The 18,047-nt window shown below is 45.9% G+C and overlaps 1 protein-coding gene across 1 annotated transcript; it reads right to left on the bottom strand.

Moving 5' to 3' along the window:
- Positions 1–2,510: 2,510 nt before the first annotated feature.
- LOC310632503 (glycine N-acyltransferase-like protein 3) lies at positions 2,511–11,145 on the bottom strand (the record flags this gene model as incomplete). The annotated part of the gene is made up of 5 exons (XM_083349732.1): positions 2,511–2,925; positions 8,322–8,442; positions 10,085–10,211; positions 10,459–10,566; positions 11,068–11,145. 5 exons carry the CDS (start codon positions 11,143–11,145, stop codon positions 2,511–2,513), a joined length of 849 nt encoding a protein of 282 aa, XP_083205858.1.
- Between the last annotated feature and the right edge of the window lie 6,902 nt (positions 11,146–18,047).

Raw genomic sequence — 18,047 nt, 5'->3', positions numbered from 1 at the left:
AAATGAGTACATAAATGAAAAGCATAAAAACTATTATCTTTCATGCTTCATCACTAGATGGCAGCAAGAGTACCCCTTTCTGAAATAATATTTCAGTACTGCATCTCATTCTGAGATAACAAAAGTGGATTTGCCTGGTTTTCATAGTGTATGATGTGATTGTGATTGAAGACGGCGAATGTAGCAAACAGATGCCCTTTGTCTGCCCCTTCCAAAAGTTGTTTTCTTTGTCGTGTATTGAAGGAATTTTATTATTTTGGTACACTGACAGTTGACTGTAGAGAAAAAATACTAATGAGCTATTAACTGCCTGTATTCCCAAATAATGAAAACCAAAATACGTCTTGCTATCTTCCTCCCCATCTTTTCAAATGTAATTTGTTAGTTATGTTAGAGCATGCACAATCTTATTGCGCAAGTTAACCCAGGAGTAAACACAGTAAACAGTTGTCTATATTAAATGGTGGTTTATCTTACACTATCTACAATATCATACACCAAGAACAATATACATACACGTGCTAATACAGCAAGATTCAATAAACCACAGTTACAGTAGGAAATGGAAGAGAGAGAACACATCACTGGAGCCTTCCCTTCATACAAAGGCTCTTAAAGAGACACAGAGCTTGCTGAGTCATTCCCATCATTACATCTTAAATCTTACTTTGCATAAGCTGGTTGGCTGTTAAATCAATGCCTTGACATGTTATTGTATTTATTGTTGCAATGTTTTATGGCTTTTAATATTTGCAAGCTGCCCAGAGATGCCTTGAGGTGAGATGGTGGCAAATAAGTCTAATAAATTAATTGAAAAGTTCACAGATAAAAGTCTGTCTATAGATCCAGCTACAACTTTATTTACTTTTCCTATTTCTGGAGTCAACCATTCTATCTATCATAACTCTTGACTTTTCTCTACATAATGATGGCCTACTGGAACCTGGCCTTGCAAGTAATACACTAGAGCTGAGGATTATTTTTCAACTTTGTGACTCTGGAATAAAGCTGAGAGTTCATGGAGTTCAAATGTATCTGGGGTTAGTGTTTCTATTTTTCCTTTATCAATAGATGTTCAGCTTCTATTGCTATTTGTCTGGAGAAAGTAAATTTTGCAAGAGGGGGAACTCAGTATCAATAGCTATTTTATTCTTTCTAACTCTCTTTCACGGTATTGGAGACCTCTTCTTATGATATCTAGCATGCTTATGCTAATTTGTTGCTGCTTCAGGTTGACAAGCTAACATGGACTATAGCAGGTATTGTAAATAATTGTGGTAAATTGCTCTTGTTTTGTATGGCTTTGTTCAGTCTCCAAAAGTACATGCAAGTCATCAACCTGTTTGACATCTAAATGATAAGCAAATTCTTGGTTGGTACCATACAATATTTCCTGTTTGTGTAAGACTGAAGCTTATCATTAACCAGGTTGAAGAGACAACATCCAACAACATCCATTCACAGAATAGACAGAAATTCTAAGGTGGTGTGCAATACACTGGTTCCAACAGAAGCACTGAAATAAAAATTCAGAGAGGCATACTACATCCCAGATGTTTCCCTATGATAACTAGCAAAAACCAAGTATTATTGTCCCAACTTACGCTTGATTAGTCCAGTTTTATGGAGCTTTCAGACAAATTTCCCAGTTGACAAAAACCTGTACCTGGATTTTTTTTTAATAAACTAGTCATAATGCAGAAGAAACGCCAAATATGTAGACATTTTTATATACCGTATGTTTCTTAGACATTGGGAAGGACAGCAGAATATTTGTTTGTATCCTGCCTTTATTATTTTTACACATAACTTAAGATGGAGCACTTATCCAACACACCTTTCTCTTCCTATTTTCCCCACAATAACAACCCTGTGAGATGGATTAACCTGAAAGACAGTGACTGGCTCAAAGTCACCCAGCTGACTTTCATGGCTAAGATGGAACTTGAACTCACAATCTCCCACTTTCTAGCCTGGTGCCTTAACCAATAGACCAAACTGTCTCTCACAGTAATCCTCATTAGCAATTATCTTTCTTCCTCTAAGAGTGGCAGAATCCTAAAAGATGGCACTTGGCATATGGAATGGATTGAAGGACATACTTTACACTATCCTACTGGTTAGTTGTCGGAACAGTAACTGCTGCAGGTAATCATTGGTCTGTTCTCAGCTCTTTGAAATTGGCAGAGGTGAAGATGATTACAGGATGGGGGGCTCCAAGCAATGGTAGGGTGGAAGAGCTCTTTTGAAATAAAAAGCGGTTTAGGGCCAAAATACTGGATCCAGATAAGGTGTAAAATGAATGTCAAGGGATATCTATGAGCTATGCACCATTTAAAGGCTGCAAGAATTTTATTTTAGAATGCACAGTTATTCCTTCATAGCTATTCCTGGTTTTTGTGATCCTTTTTTGACTTAAACTTGAATATATCCAGACACAGTCCCTTACATCTCTGTGTGAATGTTACTTCCAACCTCCCCATCTAATGAAGCCTGAATGCTTCCCCCTGCTATTTCATGTGATTTGGAATGAAAAAAAGAATATACTTTGTCCAAGGCAAGAGATGAAAGCCACGGCTCCTTAAATGTTGCTTGGAGATCTCATTCTCTGGCCGAACTCTAGCATACAAGGCAAAATCTTTAGCATGCAACTTTCTGGCTACTGCCTGCACCACTGTTTTCATATGTCCCTTTCCCCGGTACTCAGGAATAATATAACCATGTGTCAGGCACCCAAGGCCATCACTTAGGTTCCAGGCAACCAGCTGCCCTTTCTGGTCTAGGAGACAAGCATTTGGGAAGTCCTCAATCAGACTCCTGAGGTAGCGCAGGCTCTGATCGTTGCCTCCAAATTCATAGGTCTCATTGAGTTGGGCTGCATGGGATGGGTTGAGCATTCCCAAGTGGAAGGGGTCACTTCTGAGCCTGAAAGGAAAAAGCAGATGGCAGTGAAGGCAGAACAAAAGGAGAGCATCCCACCACTTTGGAAGAAAGCTTTGCTCACACCCAAAGCTAAAACGCCGATAGGATATTTCAAGGAGAATAATGATCTCAGAGTTACCCAGCAGTGGAAGAATGAAAATCCCAGTTACTCTGTAATATTCCCTTAACAGTCTCTTGAAATGCAATAATCAACTTCAGGATCTTTTTGTGTTTTGCTTTTGTTATGTATGCAGGCATCTGCATAGCAACAGCCCTCAGGGGGCGTTGGCCTGGACAGTTTCGGCGGGAAACCTAGGGCCAACCCCATTGGCTGTTAGCTTACCTGGCCAGGTATATAAGGAGGCCAGGTAGCCCTCATTCCTCAGTTCACTTCCCCTTCCAATAAAGAGCTGAACTCACACACCGGCTGGCGTCTCTCTTGCGTCGGACCCACTACACAATAGTGGCGACGAAGGTGGGATTGCTGCCGACCAAGAGCTGAAGTCACTGGGGGAAACGCTCCGCGAGCTGAAGGGAAAGGCATTTTTCCTTCTTCCCCCCACGACCGCCAGCCAAACCGGCAACGCCAAGCGCCACATCCACGACCAACTGCCGCCATGGCTAGAGCCGGACAACCCCGCGAATTCGAGACCCGCCGCCCCGAAACCTGGACCCGTTACCTGGCTCATGTTGAACTGTACATGCGGTTCAATCAGATATCGGAGGACGGTGCAAAGGCGGCCACCTTGCTCTGCCTTGGGGGACCAGCGCTGCTGGAAGTCGCCGCGAACCTGTTCCCCCAGGAGGCCATCAACACCGTCGCGTACTGAGACCTCGTGGCCAGGCTCAACGCACATTTCAGGCCCCGGCGCTCCAAGGTGGCCGCACGGTCACAATTCAAGAAAAGGGACCAGCGCCCTGACGAGACCGGCACTGACTTCCTCGCCGCCCTACGGGAAGCTGCCGTCGCTTGCAGGTTCACAAATTTGGAGGAGCGACTACGGGACCGACTGATTTGCGGCCTACGCGACAGGCGGTTGCAGGAGCGCCTGTTCGAAAGAGAGGAGGTCTCTCTCCAGGAAGCCGAGGACGCCATCCTAGCCCACGAAGCGGCCTGCGGGGCCGTCCAAGCCTGCCAGGGAACCCGGCCCGGCAACCAGGCAACCAGCGTCCACCGGCAAGGGGCCACAGAGGAGGACGACCTGAGCATCGACCTCCTCCAGCGGAAGTCGACCCCCGACCAGCGAGCCAGACGCCCAGACAGGCCCAGGCCTCCCAGCAACACTGCCGTTCCCCAGAGGTGTGCAGGGTGTGGTGGGAACCACATGCACAGCCTCTGCAAGTTGCGGTCCGCCACATGCCGGGCCTGCAAGAAAACAGGCCACATAGCCGCCGTCTGCCATAGCCGCCGCCCCCGAGAGGAGATCCACGAGCTGCAGCCGGAGGAACCGCTGTTCGAAGGTACTGGGGCCCCCACCAAAACAAAAATTGGCTATGTCGAGAGCCGGCTGGCCATTAACCATACGGGTAGCCGCCGGCTGCTCAAACCCAAAATTAGATTAACAATCCGTTTGCAAGGTGTCCCTTGCAGCATGGAGCTTGACTCCGGATCAGCGGTCTCGATTATTTCGGACGAGACCCTTAACCACATAATTAGCCGGAGCAAGCAACAGATTAAATTACGGCCTACTAAATTAACCCTGACCGATTTTCAGAATTCGCCAGTCAAGGTGAAGGGGGAGGCCACCATTTCAGTGGGGTTTAAGGGTCGCGAAGGGCACCTGGATGTTGTAGTGGTAGAGGGCCGCAGAGCCAGCCTGGTCGGGCTGGACTGGTTTGAGGCCCTGGGAATCTCAGTATCCGGGATCCATCGGATCCAGGGGGACTCCGTTGAGGCCGTTTGCCGGGAGTTCGCCGACGTCTTCGACGGGTCATTAGGCAAGTACACCGGGCCCCCCATATTGTTCAAGCTTAACTCGAACGTCTCCCCCGTTAGGGTCCGGCCGCGGCGAGTCCCGTTTGCGCTCAAACACAAAATCGAGCGCGAACTAGACAAGTTGGTGGCCCAGGGAATCTTAGTGCCTGTAGATGGAGGGGAGTGGGAAACCCCCATCGTGACCCCCCTCAAATCCAACGGGGAAATAAGGATCTGCGCCGACTATAAGTGCTCGGTGAACCGCGCCCTAAACCCGCACACTTACCCGGTTCCCGCGGTCAGCCACGTTCTCGCTTCCCTTCAAGGCGGCGCCATTTTTGCAAGGCTCGATCTTGCACAGGCGTACCAGCAACTCACGGTCACTAGGGAAACAGCTGACATCCAAACCATAGTAACCCATAGGGGGGCGTTCCGGGTGAACAGGCTGCAGTTTGGAGTCAGCGTTGCTCCCGGCATTTTCCAGGAGGTTATGGAAAAGACACTCAAGGGCATTCCAGGAGTCTGCCCCTATTTTGATGACATCCTGATTGCAGGAGCATCAGCAGAGGAACTGGCAGGGAGGCTTAGGGAAGTGCTGGCAAGGCTGCGCACAGCTGGCCTCAAACTCAAAAAGGAAAAATGCAGCATAGGCGTTCCTTCCACAGAATTTTTGGGGTTCAGAGTAGACGCCAGGGGAATCCACCCCACAGAATCCAAGGTGAGGGCCATCAAACTAGCACCCACACCCAAGAACAAAGCAGAGCTTCAGGCATTCCTGGGTCTGCTGAATTTCTACCATACATTCCTCCCACACAAGGTAGCCATTGCTGAACCGCTCCACAGGCTGCTAGACAAACAGGCAACATGGGCCTGGACGGCCACCCATGATCAGAGCTTCAAGGCCCTGAAGGCATTGCTGTCGGACAAGTCCACAGTAACCCATTTCATCGAGTCCAAGCCCATTTGTATCGCCTGCGATGCATCCCCTTATGGTGTGGGCGCTGTCCTAAGCCACCTTGAGCCCAACGGGGCACAAGTCCCCATAGCATACTATTCTAGGACACTGTCTGGAGCAGAAAGAAACTACGCCCACATAGACAAAGAAGCCCTGGCAATCGTGGCAGGAATCAAGAAATTCCACGATTACTTATATGGCAGGGAGTTCACTGTCTTCACGGACCACAAACCACTCCTGGGCCTGTTCACCACAGACAGGCAAACCCCCCAGATTCTGTCCCCCAGGATGCTCCGGTGGTCCATCTTCCTTGCAGCATACAATTGCAAGCTGGTACACAAGCCAGGGAAGGAGATGGGCCACGCAGACGGTCTAAGTAGGCTCCCCCTAGACACACACGACCCAGACCCAGCACCAGCCACACAGATCCTAGCCCTGCAGGAACTACCCGAGTGCCCAGTTCTTGCCAAGGACATTGCCAGCCACACAGCCACAGACAACATCATGGGCAGGGTGCACTCATGGGTTTGCACAGGGTGGCAGGACAAATCCCCGGGACCAGAGTTTCAGGCCTATTTCATTAGACGCGATGAAATCTCCACACACAAAGGGTGCCTCCTTTGGGGTAGCAGGGTCATCATTCCACCCGCACTACGTGCCAGGGTATTGGACTCCTTACACGAAGGGCACCCGGGGGTGGTCAGGATGAAGGCACTGGCTAGGAGCTACCTCTGGTGGCCCGGGTTGGACAAGGAGGTTGAGGATCGGGTCAAGGCCTGTTACACGTGCCAGAGATCCAAGCCAGAAGTGCCACATGCACCAGTACACCGGTGGGAGGCCACACACACGCCATGGTCCCGCATTCACATTGACTATGCGGGTTCATTCCAGGGTCAACTATTTTTAGTAGTGGTGGACAGTCACTCCAAGTGGTTAGAGGTAGTCCCTGTCCCCAACATGACCTCGGGGAGGACAATCCAGGTGCTCAGAGCTCTCTTTGCCACACACGGCCTCCCCGACGTAATTGTGTCTGATAATGGGCCTCAGTTTACTGCTGCGGATTTCCAGGCATTCTTGAAGGCGAACTGGATTAGGCATGCCACCTCTGCGCCTTTCCATCCATCTACCAACGGGCAGGCCGAATGGATGGTAAGGACGACCAAAGATGCACTCCGGCGCATCATCAGCGGGGACTGGCACCACAGACTGGCGAAATTTTTACTAGCCCAACACACAACACCATGCGTGGCTACCGGCAAGAGCCCAGCAGAACTGCAATGGGGACGGCACCTCATCACCAAGCTGGACCGCCTACACCCAGACCGGGTAGCAGCCGAAACCAGTAGGGCAACATCACCATCATCACCATCACCACCAGCATCACTACCATCACCATTGCCATCATCATCCACACACAGGGTCCTCAACCTGGGGGACCTGGTCTGTGCAAGGAACTATGGGGCTGGACATCCTTGGGTTCTGGGGACAGTGGTCGGGAAAACAGGACCCCTTTCGTACATTGTAGGGGTGGAGGGGGACAGACGCATAAGGCGACACATCGATCAGCTCAGAGGAAGAGTCCCTGAGCACGTCACACACGCCCCTGAGCGCGTCACACACGTCCCTGAACTCAACGCACACGATCAACAGGAGGATCACACTCCAGGAGGGGTCAACCCAGCTGAGGACGTCACAGGGCAGGGACCAGAGGAGGAGGACTTCCTGATGCCGGCTCCTTGCAGCCCTGCACAAAGGCCTCAGGAACCCACGGTCCAAGCCCAGGGGCCAAGCACACCCAGACGATCCACCCGTCCACACAGGACACCAGCCTACCTGTCGGACTATGTGTGCAAGTGATCCTCACACAAGGACACCACTGTTTTTTATATATATATATATACTCATAGTTATAGTAGTTGCATGTTGTTGTTGTTATGTGGGTCTTCTCTAAGGGGGGAGGGGTGTTATGTATGCAGGCATCTGCATAGCAACAGCCCTCAGGGGGCGTTGGCCTGGACAGTTTCGGTGGGAAACCTAGGGCCAACCCCATTGGCTGTTAGCTTACCTGGCCAGGTATATAAGGAGGCCAGGTAGCCCTCATTCCTCAGTTCACTTCCCCTTCCAATAAAGAGCTGAACTCACACACCGGCTGGCGTCTCTCTTGCGTCGGACCCACTACACAATAGCTTTATTTTAAATATCATTAATATTTCCAAAGCCATTTTCTTTTGGAGAAGCCAATTGAGCAGTTACATTTAGGGAATTCTTCTAACTCTCTGTTAACTGTTGTCCATTCCACATCTTCCAAGTTGGCAGCAAAACAGGGAGCTTATTTGTAAACCTGTCTCTTTTTTATAAATACCGGTAGGACAAACAACATATTCTTAGCTTTCTACAGCAGATAGGAATTAGTTATGGAAATACCAGAGGTCCCTGGTTTCATTACTGAATTGCAGAACATTGCATGGAATCGAATCCACTTAACAGATCCCTGAAACTGTCCCTCAGAAAGAGAGCATGATCACTCACTGGTTCTGACATAATGTGGCTGCATCTGGGTGCAGTACTGCCTGGTAGAAATAGGGCTCCATGTGGACACGTCTAGCCTCTGCCATGACTTTCACAGCATGATAGAGACCATCCTGAAGACCTGCATACAATAGAAATACCATAGGAAAACAGCCTGAGAGTCAGAATGAAATGTTATCTTCTCTCTCCTTCTAATCTCTATAACTGGGTGGCACAGAGTCATTTCCCAGTCAGAGGAAAATGGTGGGGATGGCAGAATAGAATAGAATAGAATAGAATAGAATAGAATAGAATAGAATAGAATAGAATAGAATAGAATAGAATAGAATAGAATAGAATAGAATAGAATAGAATAGTATCAGAGTTGCAAGGAACCTTGTAGGTCATCTAGTCCAACCCCCTGCCCAAGCAGGATACGCCACACCATTTCTGGCAAGTGGCAGTCCAGTCTCTTCTTGAAAGCCTCCAGTGATGAAGCACCAATAACATCTGATGCAATCTGTTCCACTGGTTGATTGTTCTCAGTGTCAGAAAATTTCTTCTTATTTCCAGGTTGAATCTCTCCTTTGATCAAGGAGTTTCCATCCATTATTCCTTGTCTGGCCTTCAGGTGCTTTGGAAAATAGGTCGACCTCCTCCTCCCTGTGACAGCCCCTCAAATATTGGAACACTGCTATCAGGTCTCCCATGGTCCTTCTCTTCACTAGGCTAGCCATACCCAGTTCCTGTCACCCTTCTTCATAGTATGTAGCATAGAATGGCCCACTAGGACAAATGTCACCTGTCATGACAAACTCTAGATTGAATTATCTGGAATTATAAAATAACAGAGCACAACAATTTTTCATGATAAATAACTTCTCCTGAGTTTAAAGGCCAAATAGCAGTTCTACAGGTTCCTCTGTGGATTTCATGCACAGGGCCAAAAGGAAGGTGACATATCCAGGATTATTAATTCTATGCATCATTTGATTTTCTCCTATGTTATGTAGTTAGGTATTTAAAAAGACATCGGTCTAAAGAACATTGAGAATAGGGTTTGTATCTCTCATAAGGCAATGTGACTGATGCTTTGACTGGTAATTTCACTTCAGTTACAGAGGTAAAATGCCTTTATATTGATTTTTGCAAAAAATTAAGAGAAATTTCTTAATGATTTAATCTGTTCATCTGCTTGCATTGACACCATTAAACTCAGTGGATCCCATAATTCTAGTGGATAGCTCCAAGCAAAATATGAAGAAGTTTTTCCCTTCTGTGATTTTCCTGTTTTAAACAATAATTGCAAAGTTACTCAATTTATGATTATTTTAAATGATAACTGAGACTATTTCCTAAACCATATGTTTAATTTTTCATACTGTGAATGTTTCTTTCTCTATGCATGTGTATGCACGAATGTATGTATACACAGAAACACACACACACACACACACAGAGAGAGAGAGAGAGAGAGAGAGAGAGAGACAGAGAGACAGAGAGACAGAGAGACAGAGAGAGAGAAGAGAGATTTGTAGATATTTATTTAATCCAATTTTGGGAGTGCCCAATTCCTAAATAACTCTGGGTGGCTTACAAATAAATAAAAAAACAGGATAGCTAACCAGAAAAACAAGCACTCTGTCTTAAACTAAACAAAACTAAGCTAAGCTAAACAGGGTTCCACAACTACCCTATCCTGAGAGTTGGGGGAACAACCAGGTTTTAGCACTTTTCACAATCTCCTAAGGTTGGAGAAGAAATTGCCAGAGCCCAGGCCTTGCCTTGCAGCTGGAAGGCTTTGTCCCAATCTACGGCATCTTTGTTTTCCAGGAGCCTCCTGCAGGCATCTTCCTCCCGGTAGAAAGCAGCATGGAGGTTGGCATAATAATCCCTGTGGTCCTTCACCACCTGCAGGAAGTGGCACAGAGACACTCAGGGCACTGGGGATAGAGCAGATGGCAGAGACCAGGTAGAGGAGTTGGTGAGGTCAGGCTAACTTGAAAGAGGGATATTTAAAAAAAAAAAGATGCAAGAACTGCTACAGCCTCCTGAATGGCTTTCGTGCCCCAGATGCCTAGGTTTCTTGTGTTTTTCCCTCCAATTTTTGCCAGTGGCTGTGGGAAAAACCCATCAATTTTCTTTTGTAATTTCCTACCTCCTTCCGTGGTCGGGTAAGAACAACTTTAAATTCTGGCCAAGAGTCCACCATGACTTCGTGCTGAGCTGGGTTTCCACGGTTGATGTGCATCACTGCCCCACAGACCTTAAATTAAAAAGAGGGTCAGGAAGATCTAGTCCAGGAGAGATTCTGCTTTTCCTCTCATATAATGCATGAAAAGCTTTGGATAGGAGTGGATCTGGGTGCAGAAGTGAGCTGTCTCTGATTGGCTGAATCAGAAGCCACCCAAAGCCTGTTGAGAGCCAAATGCTAAGATGGGAGAGTTGTAGGAATTCACTGTCTCACTGAAAGGCCAAGTGGTTTTTGGATTTTCTGTAGCGGGAAAAATCAGCAAAGAGGGATTCTCTTGCTTCTGCTGTTGCAGGTACACTTATATTTTGGACATTATTGGCTTTGCATTTGCAAATGTGACTAAAGGAAAAGTAGACTTGAACGTGAAATAACTGCATGGCTGGTATCAGATGTTACTATGCATTTAGAAATTTAACAGATTCAGTTTTTTCCAAATTCACAGTAAATGGGGAAACAATCGGCTCTTACTGTATATTCACACTGAGAGAAGAGGAGCGCTAAATAGGTGATTACCAGCAGCGTTTCGGGGAGGCCCTTTCGCAACACACTCTCCAGCAGCTGCAGCTTGGAAGAGCAGGTCAGGATCAGCATGGCTGGCCAGGTAGAAGGTGCCCCGCAGGTCCCGGAAAAATGTCTTTTGGTGATCAAATCTGAAGGGAGCAAAGAGGCAGAATTGCATCAATTGTTTATGAACCAACTTGCCTGCCTGCTGGAGACCAAGCAGATGTGCTCAAATGGTGATGCAGACTGTGAATTCTCAGGGGGAAAAAAAGTCTTCTTGATCAAATATGGACTGAACAGATCCCGAGTCATAGAATTAGACAGTATGTGAGCTGGAAAGCACCCTGCCCAACCTTCAGTCAGATATTTATAGCTTAGCTCCTTTAATCATTCTTCATAGGAAATGGTTCTCCTTTGATCCTGGTTCTCCTCCTTCTTTTAAAAAGCAATGACCTGAATCTGTCACAGAACGTCAAGTGTAGGATATAACAGGACTCTTTTCTCCTATATGCTGGATACATTGGTTCCCTTTTAGGCAGCCCAGTCCCCTATTGGCTTTCTGGGTGCTGCATCCCAGTGTTTGCTCATATCTACCCTGTTACCTGCTTGGTCTCCTAGATCTTTATCATGATCTCTGCTGTCATGCCAAACTTCCCCAATCCTCTGTCCATGTGTTTCATTTTTCACACTAGAGATAGGACCTTACATTTGTCACAGATGAATAACCATCTTGTTAGATTTGGCAAGGTTAGATTTAGAGAGAGAGAGAGAGAGAGAGAGAGAGAGAGAGAGAGAGAGAGAGAGAGAGAATGATAGATGATAGATGATAGATAGATAGATAGATGATAGATAGATAGATAGATAGATAGATAGATAGATAGATAGATAGATAGATAGATAGATAGATAGCAACATAGTGAGTGAGAGAGATAGAAACAGAGATAGACAAACAGGATATTAAGAAAATATCAAAAAATACAAGTTTATATAAAAAAAGAAAAAAAGAAAAAGAAATTAAAGAGAAAGCTAAAAGTGCAAGAAAGGGAAAAATAAAAGAAGGAAAGGAAAGGAGGAGGGAAGGAAGGAAGGAAGGAAGGAAGAAAAAAAAGAGAGAGAGAGAGAGAGAGAGAGAGAAAGAAAGAAAGAAAGAAAGAAAGAAAGAAAGAAAGAAAGAAAGAAAGAAAGAAAGAAAGAAAGAGCTTCCAATTAATGCTGTTTCTCTAGTTAATGCAGTCAATTTGGCCATCTCAGCAAATTCCATCAGCTTCACCATCCATTCCTCCATTGTGGGTAAAATTAAAACTTTTCACCTTTGTGCATATAATAGTCTTGCTTCAGTCGTATATAAAAACAAAGTTCCATAATTTTTTTCTAGCTGCTTATCCATCAATTTCAAAAGAAAAGTCTTTGGTTTTAATTGTAGAAGAGTTTTTAAAATCTTCTATTTGTAATTGAGTCTAAAATTTTCTGAGTTTTTTACATGATCACCAAACATGATAAAATATCTTGTTTACATTTCCAACCTACGTATGAAGAACCTTTATACAAATTAGTCAATTTTTCTGGTGACCTGTACCAAAAAAGTATAAAATTATACATCATCTCTTCTTGTTGTTGTTAGCTGCGAAGTCGTGTCCGACCCATCGCGACCCTATGGACAACGTTCCTCCAGGCCTTCCTTTCCTCTACCATCTTCTGGAGTCCATTTAAGCTCATGCCTACTGCTTCAGTGACTCCATCCAGCCACCTCATTCTCTGTCGTCCCCTTCTTCTATTGCCCTCAAACTTTCCCAGCATTAGGCTCTTCTCCAGTGAGTCCTTCCTTCTCATTAGGTGGCCAAAGTATTTGAGTTTTAGCTTCAGGATCTGGCCCTCTAAAGAGCAGTCAGGGTTGATTTCCTCTAGGACTGACCAGTTTGATCTCCTTGCAGTCCAAGGGACTCGCAGGAGTCTTCTCCACCACCATAGTTCAAAGGCCTCAATTCTTTGGCGCTCAGCCTTTCTTATGGTCCAACTTTCACAGCCATACATTGCAACTGGGAAGACCATAGCCTTGACTATACACACTTTTGTTGACAGGGTGATGTCTCTGCTTTTTAGTGTGCTGTCTAGATTTGCCATGGCTTTCCTCCCCAGGAGCAAGCTTCTTTTAATTTCTTGGCTACAGTCCCCATCTGTAGTGATCTTGGAGCCCAGGAAAATAAAATCTGTCACTACCTCCATTTCTTCCCCATCTATTTGCCAGGAATTGAGAGGGCCAGATGCCATGATCTTGGTTTTCTTAATGTTAAGTTTCAACCCAAGTTTTGCACTCTCCTTCTTCACCCGCAACAAGAGGCTCTTTAGTTCCTCTTCACTTTCTGCCATTAGAATGGTATCATCTGCATATCTTAGGTTGTTGATATTTCTCCCAGCAATCTTAATTCCAACTTTTGATTCATCTAGCCCTGCCTTTCTCATGATGTGCTCTGCATATAAGTTAAATAGGTAGGGTGACAGTATACAGCCTTGCCAGACTCCTTTCCCAATTTTGAACCAATCAGTGGTTCCGTGTCCAGTTCTCACTGTTGCTTCTTGGCCCGCATATAGGTTTCTCAACAGACAAATAAGATGGTCTGGTACTCCCATCTCTTTAAGAACGTGCCACAGTGTGTTGTGATCCACACAATCAAATGCTTTAGCATAGTCAATGAAGCAGAAGTAGATGTTTTTCTGGAACTCCCTAGCTTTCTCCATGATCCAGCGTATGTTGGCAATTTGATCTCTAGTTCCTCTGCCTCTTCGAAATCCTGCCTGTACTTCTGGTAGTTCTTGATCCACATACTGCTGGAGTCTAGAGCTTGTAGGACTTTAAGCATAACTTTACTAGCATGAGAAATGAGTGCAATGGTGCAATAGTTTGAACATTCTTTGGCACTGCCTTTCTTTGGAATTGGAATGTAAACTGATCTTTTCCAATCCTGTGGCCACTGTTGAGTTTTCCAAATTTGCTGGCAAATTGAGTGTAGCACTTTTATTGCATCGTCTTTTAAGATTTTGAATAGCTCAGCTGGAATACTGTCACCTCCACTAGCTTTGTTGTTGCTCAGCTTTTCTAAGGCCCACTTCACTTCACATTCTAGGATGTATGGCTTGAGGTCAGTGATCATCTCATCGTGATTATTAGGGACGTTAAGCTCATTCTTGTATAGTTATTCTGTGTAATTTTGCCACCTCTTCTTAATCTCTTCTGCCTCTGTTAGGTCCCTGCCATTTTGGTCCTTTATCATGCCCATTTTTGCATGAAACGTTCCCTTCATCTCTCCAATTTTCTTGAAGAGATCTCTAGTCCTCCCTATTCTATTGTTTTCTTCTATTTCTTTGCACTGTTCATTTAAGAAGCCATTCTTATCTCTTCTAGCTATTCTCTGGAATTCTGCATTCAATTGGGTGTATCTTTCTTTTTCTCCCTTGCTTTTTGCTTCACTCCTTTCCTCAGCTATTTGCAAAGCTTCCTCAGACAGCCATTTTGCTTTCTTGCATTTCTTTTTCTTTGGGATGGTTTTAGTTGCTACCTCTTGTACAATGTTGCGAACCTCTGTCCATAGTTCTTCAGTCACTCTGTCTATCAAATCTAATTCCTTAAATCTATTTGTCACCTCTACTGTATATTCAACAGGGATATGATTTAATTCATACCTGAGTGGCCTAGTGCTTTCCCCTACTTTCTTCAGTTTATTTATTTATTTATTTATTTATTTATTTATTGATGGGATTTATATCCCGCCCTATCTCCCGAAGGACTCAGGGCGGCTAACAACAAAACATATAATAAGTACATAAATCAAGATAAAATGAAATTGAGAACATCAGTGCAATAAAAAATTAGAGAATTTAAAAATGAATTAAAAATACTAAATATAAATTAATTGAAATGCCTGTCAGTCTAGGTCAGCCTGGTGGAACAGGTGTGTTTTGAGGCCGCGGCGAAAGGATTGGAGGTTTTGGGCTATCCGAAGCTCAGGGGGGAGCTGATTCCATAGGGTTGGCGCTCCCACAGAGAAGGCCCTCCCCCTGGGGGTCGCCAGCCGACATTGCCTAGCTGACGGTACCCTGAGGAGGCCTTCTCTGTGTGAGCGTACTGGACGATGGGAATTTGTTCCCGGCAGCAGATGGTCCTGCAAGTATCCTGGACCTAAGCCATGTAGGGCTTTAAAGGTAAGTACCAGCACCTTAAATCTCACCCGGAGGGCAACTGGTAGCCAATGCAGCTCACGCAGGAGGGGTGTAATATGGGAGTATCGGGGAGCTCCCATCACAACCCGTGCAGCTGCATTCTGCACCAGCTGAAGCCTCCGGGTGGTCTTCAAGGGCAGCCCCATGTAGAGAGCATTACAGTAATCAATACGGGAGGTAACGAGTGCGTGGGTGACTGTACGTAGGGCATCTCGGTCCAAAAAGGGGCGCAATTGGTATATAAGACGGATCTGTGCAAATGCCCCCCTAGCCACGGCTCCAATGTGATCTTCAAAACTGAGTCGTGAATCTAGGAGGACGCCCAGATTGCGTGCTCTATCAATGGGAGGTAACATCTCTCCTCCTATAGTCAGAGATGGAACCTCTTGGACTAAACGAGATGACGGTATGTACAGCCACTCAGTCTTGGCCGGGTTGAGTCGAAGCCTGTTTTCTCCCATCCAAATCTGTACCGCTTCCAGACAACGGGACATCACATCAAGGGCATCACTGGGTTGGTTCGGGGTGGAGATGAATAGCTGGGTATCATCAGCATATTGATGATATTTCACCCCGAAGCTACGGATGATCTCTCCCAACGGCTTCATATAGATGTTGAACAGGAGGGGCGAGAGCACCGAACCCTGAGGCACTCCACAATTAAGAGGCCTAGGGCTTGACCTCTGCCCTCCTGCCAACACCGTCTGCGAATGGTCCGAGAGGTAGGAGGAGAACCAACGCAGAACGGTGCCTCCCACTCCCAGCCCCTCAAGACGACGCAGTAAGATACCATGGTCGATGGTATCAAAAGCCGCTGATAGATCTAATAGGACCAGGACAGAGGAATAACCTCTATCTCGGGCCCGCCAGAGATCATTCACCAGCGCGACCAATGCCATCTCCGTGCTGTGCCCCGGTCTGAAACCCGATTGGTACGGATCTAGATATTCAGCTTCCTCCAGGTTCAAAGGGAGCTGTCGTGCCACCATGCTCTCAACCACCTTCGCAAGGAAGCGAAGGTTGGAGACAGGACGGAAGTTGTTTAAAACAGCTGGGTCCAGTGCCGGTTTCTTGAGGAGGGGCCTTACCACCGCCTCTTTCAAGGCAGCAGGGAAGTACCCTTCACTCAGTGAGGCATTGATAACTGCTAGGAGCCAGCCTAGTGTAACCTCCCGAGATGCATAGACTAGCCAGGAGGGACACGGGTCCAACAAACATGTGGCGGCACTTAGTTTCCCCATGATCTTGTCCACTTCATCCGGAGTCACAGGATCGAACTCTTCCCAAATGTACTCGGCCAACTTCATCGTTTTCCTCTCATTAGATACTGCCCAGTCAGAGTCCAGACCAGCTTGAATCTGAGCAATTTTGTCCACCAGATATTTACTAAATTCCTCAGCCCGTCTATGTAGGGGGTCCTCTCCCGTCTCTTGACTTAAAAGGGAACGGACCACTCTAAATATGGCGGCCGGGTGATTATCTGCGGATGCAATGAGGGTGGTGAAGTAGGCGCGCTTTGCCTAAACTTTGCAATGGTCATGGTCTGAGCCACAGTCAGCTCCTGGTCTTGTTTCTACTGACTGTATAGAGCTTCTCCATCTTTGGCTGCAGAGCATATAGTCAATCTGATTTCTGTGTTGACCATCTGGTGATGTCCATGTGTAGAGCTGTCTCTTGGGTTGTTGGAAAAGAGTGTTTGCTATGACCATTGTATTCTCTTGACAAAATTCTATCAGCCTGTGCCCGCTAAATTTTGTACTCCAAGGCCAAACTTGCCTGTTATTCCAGTTACCTTTTGGCTTCCTACTTTAGCATTCCAATCCCCCATGATGATAAGAACATCATTTTTTGGTGTTAGTTCTATAAGGTGCTATAGGGCTTCATAGAACTGGTCAATTTCATCCTCTTCAGCACTGGTGGTTGGGGCATAGACTTGGACTACTGTGATATTGAATGGTTTGTCTTGGATTCGAACTGAGATCATTCTGTCATTTTGGGGATTGTATCCCAGTATTGCTTTTCCTACTCTTTTATTGACTACAAAGGCTACTCCATTTCTTCTGAGGGATTCTTGCCCGCAGTAGTATACCTGATGGTCATCTGAATTAAATTCACCCATTCCTGTCCATTTTAGTTCGCTGATACCTAAGATGTCGATGTTCAGTCTTGTCATCTCTTGTTTGACCATGTCCAGCTTTCCTTGATTCATGGATCTTACATTCCAGGTTCCTATGGAGAAAAAATCTTTACAGCATTGGACTTTCCTTTCACCACCAGACACATCCACAGCTGAGCGTCCTTTCGGCTTTGGCCCAGTGGCTTCATTCTTTCTGGCACTACTAGTACTAGCCCTCTGCTTTTCCCCAGTAGCATATTGGACTCCTTCCGACCTGAGGGGCTCATCTTCCAGCGTCATATCATTTTGCCTTTTGGTACTGTCCATAGGGCTTTCATGGCAAAGATACTGGAGTGGGTTGCCATTTCCTTCTCCAGTGGATCACGTTTTGTCAGAACTCTCGGCTATGACCTGTCCGTCTTGGGTGGCCCTGCACGGCATAGCTCATAGCTTCATTGAATTACGCAAGGCTCTTTGCCACGACAAGGCAGTAATCCATGAAGGGGTACATCATCTTTATAAAACAATTATTTTTAAGACTATACAAATCATAAATTTAAATGCTCTCACTGATGGATCTTCCTCTGATATATATATGTACAGAATAGGGTAGATGACCTTGACAGAGATTGGGTATTTGGGAGACTGGAATTTCTATGCA

This window comes from Vipera ursinii, assembly GCF_947247035.1.
Source record: "Vipera ursinii genome assembly, chromosome: 1".
Classification (NCBI taxonomy): Eukaryota; Metazoa; Chordata; class Lepidosauria; order Squamata; family Viperidae; genus Vipera; species Vipera ursinii.
Note: the sequence above shows the minus strand (reverse complement) of the source record. Positions and strands in the feature narration are given on the sequence as shown.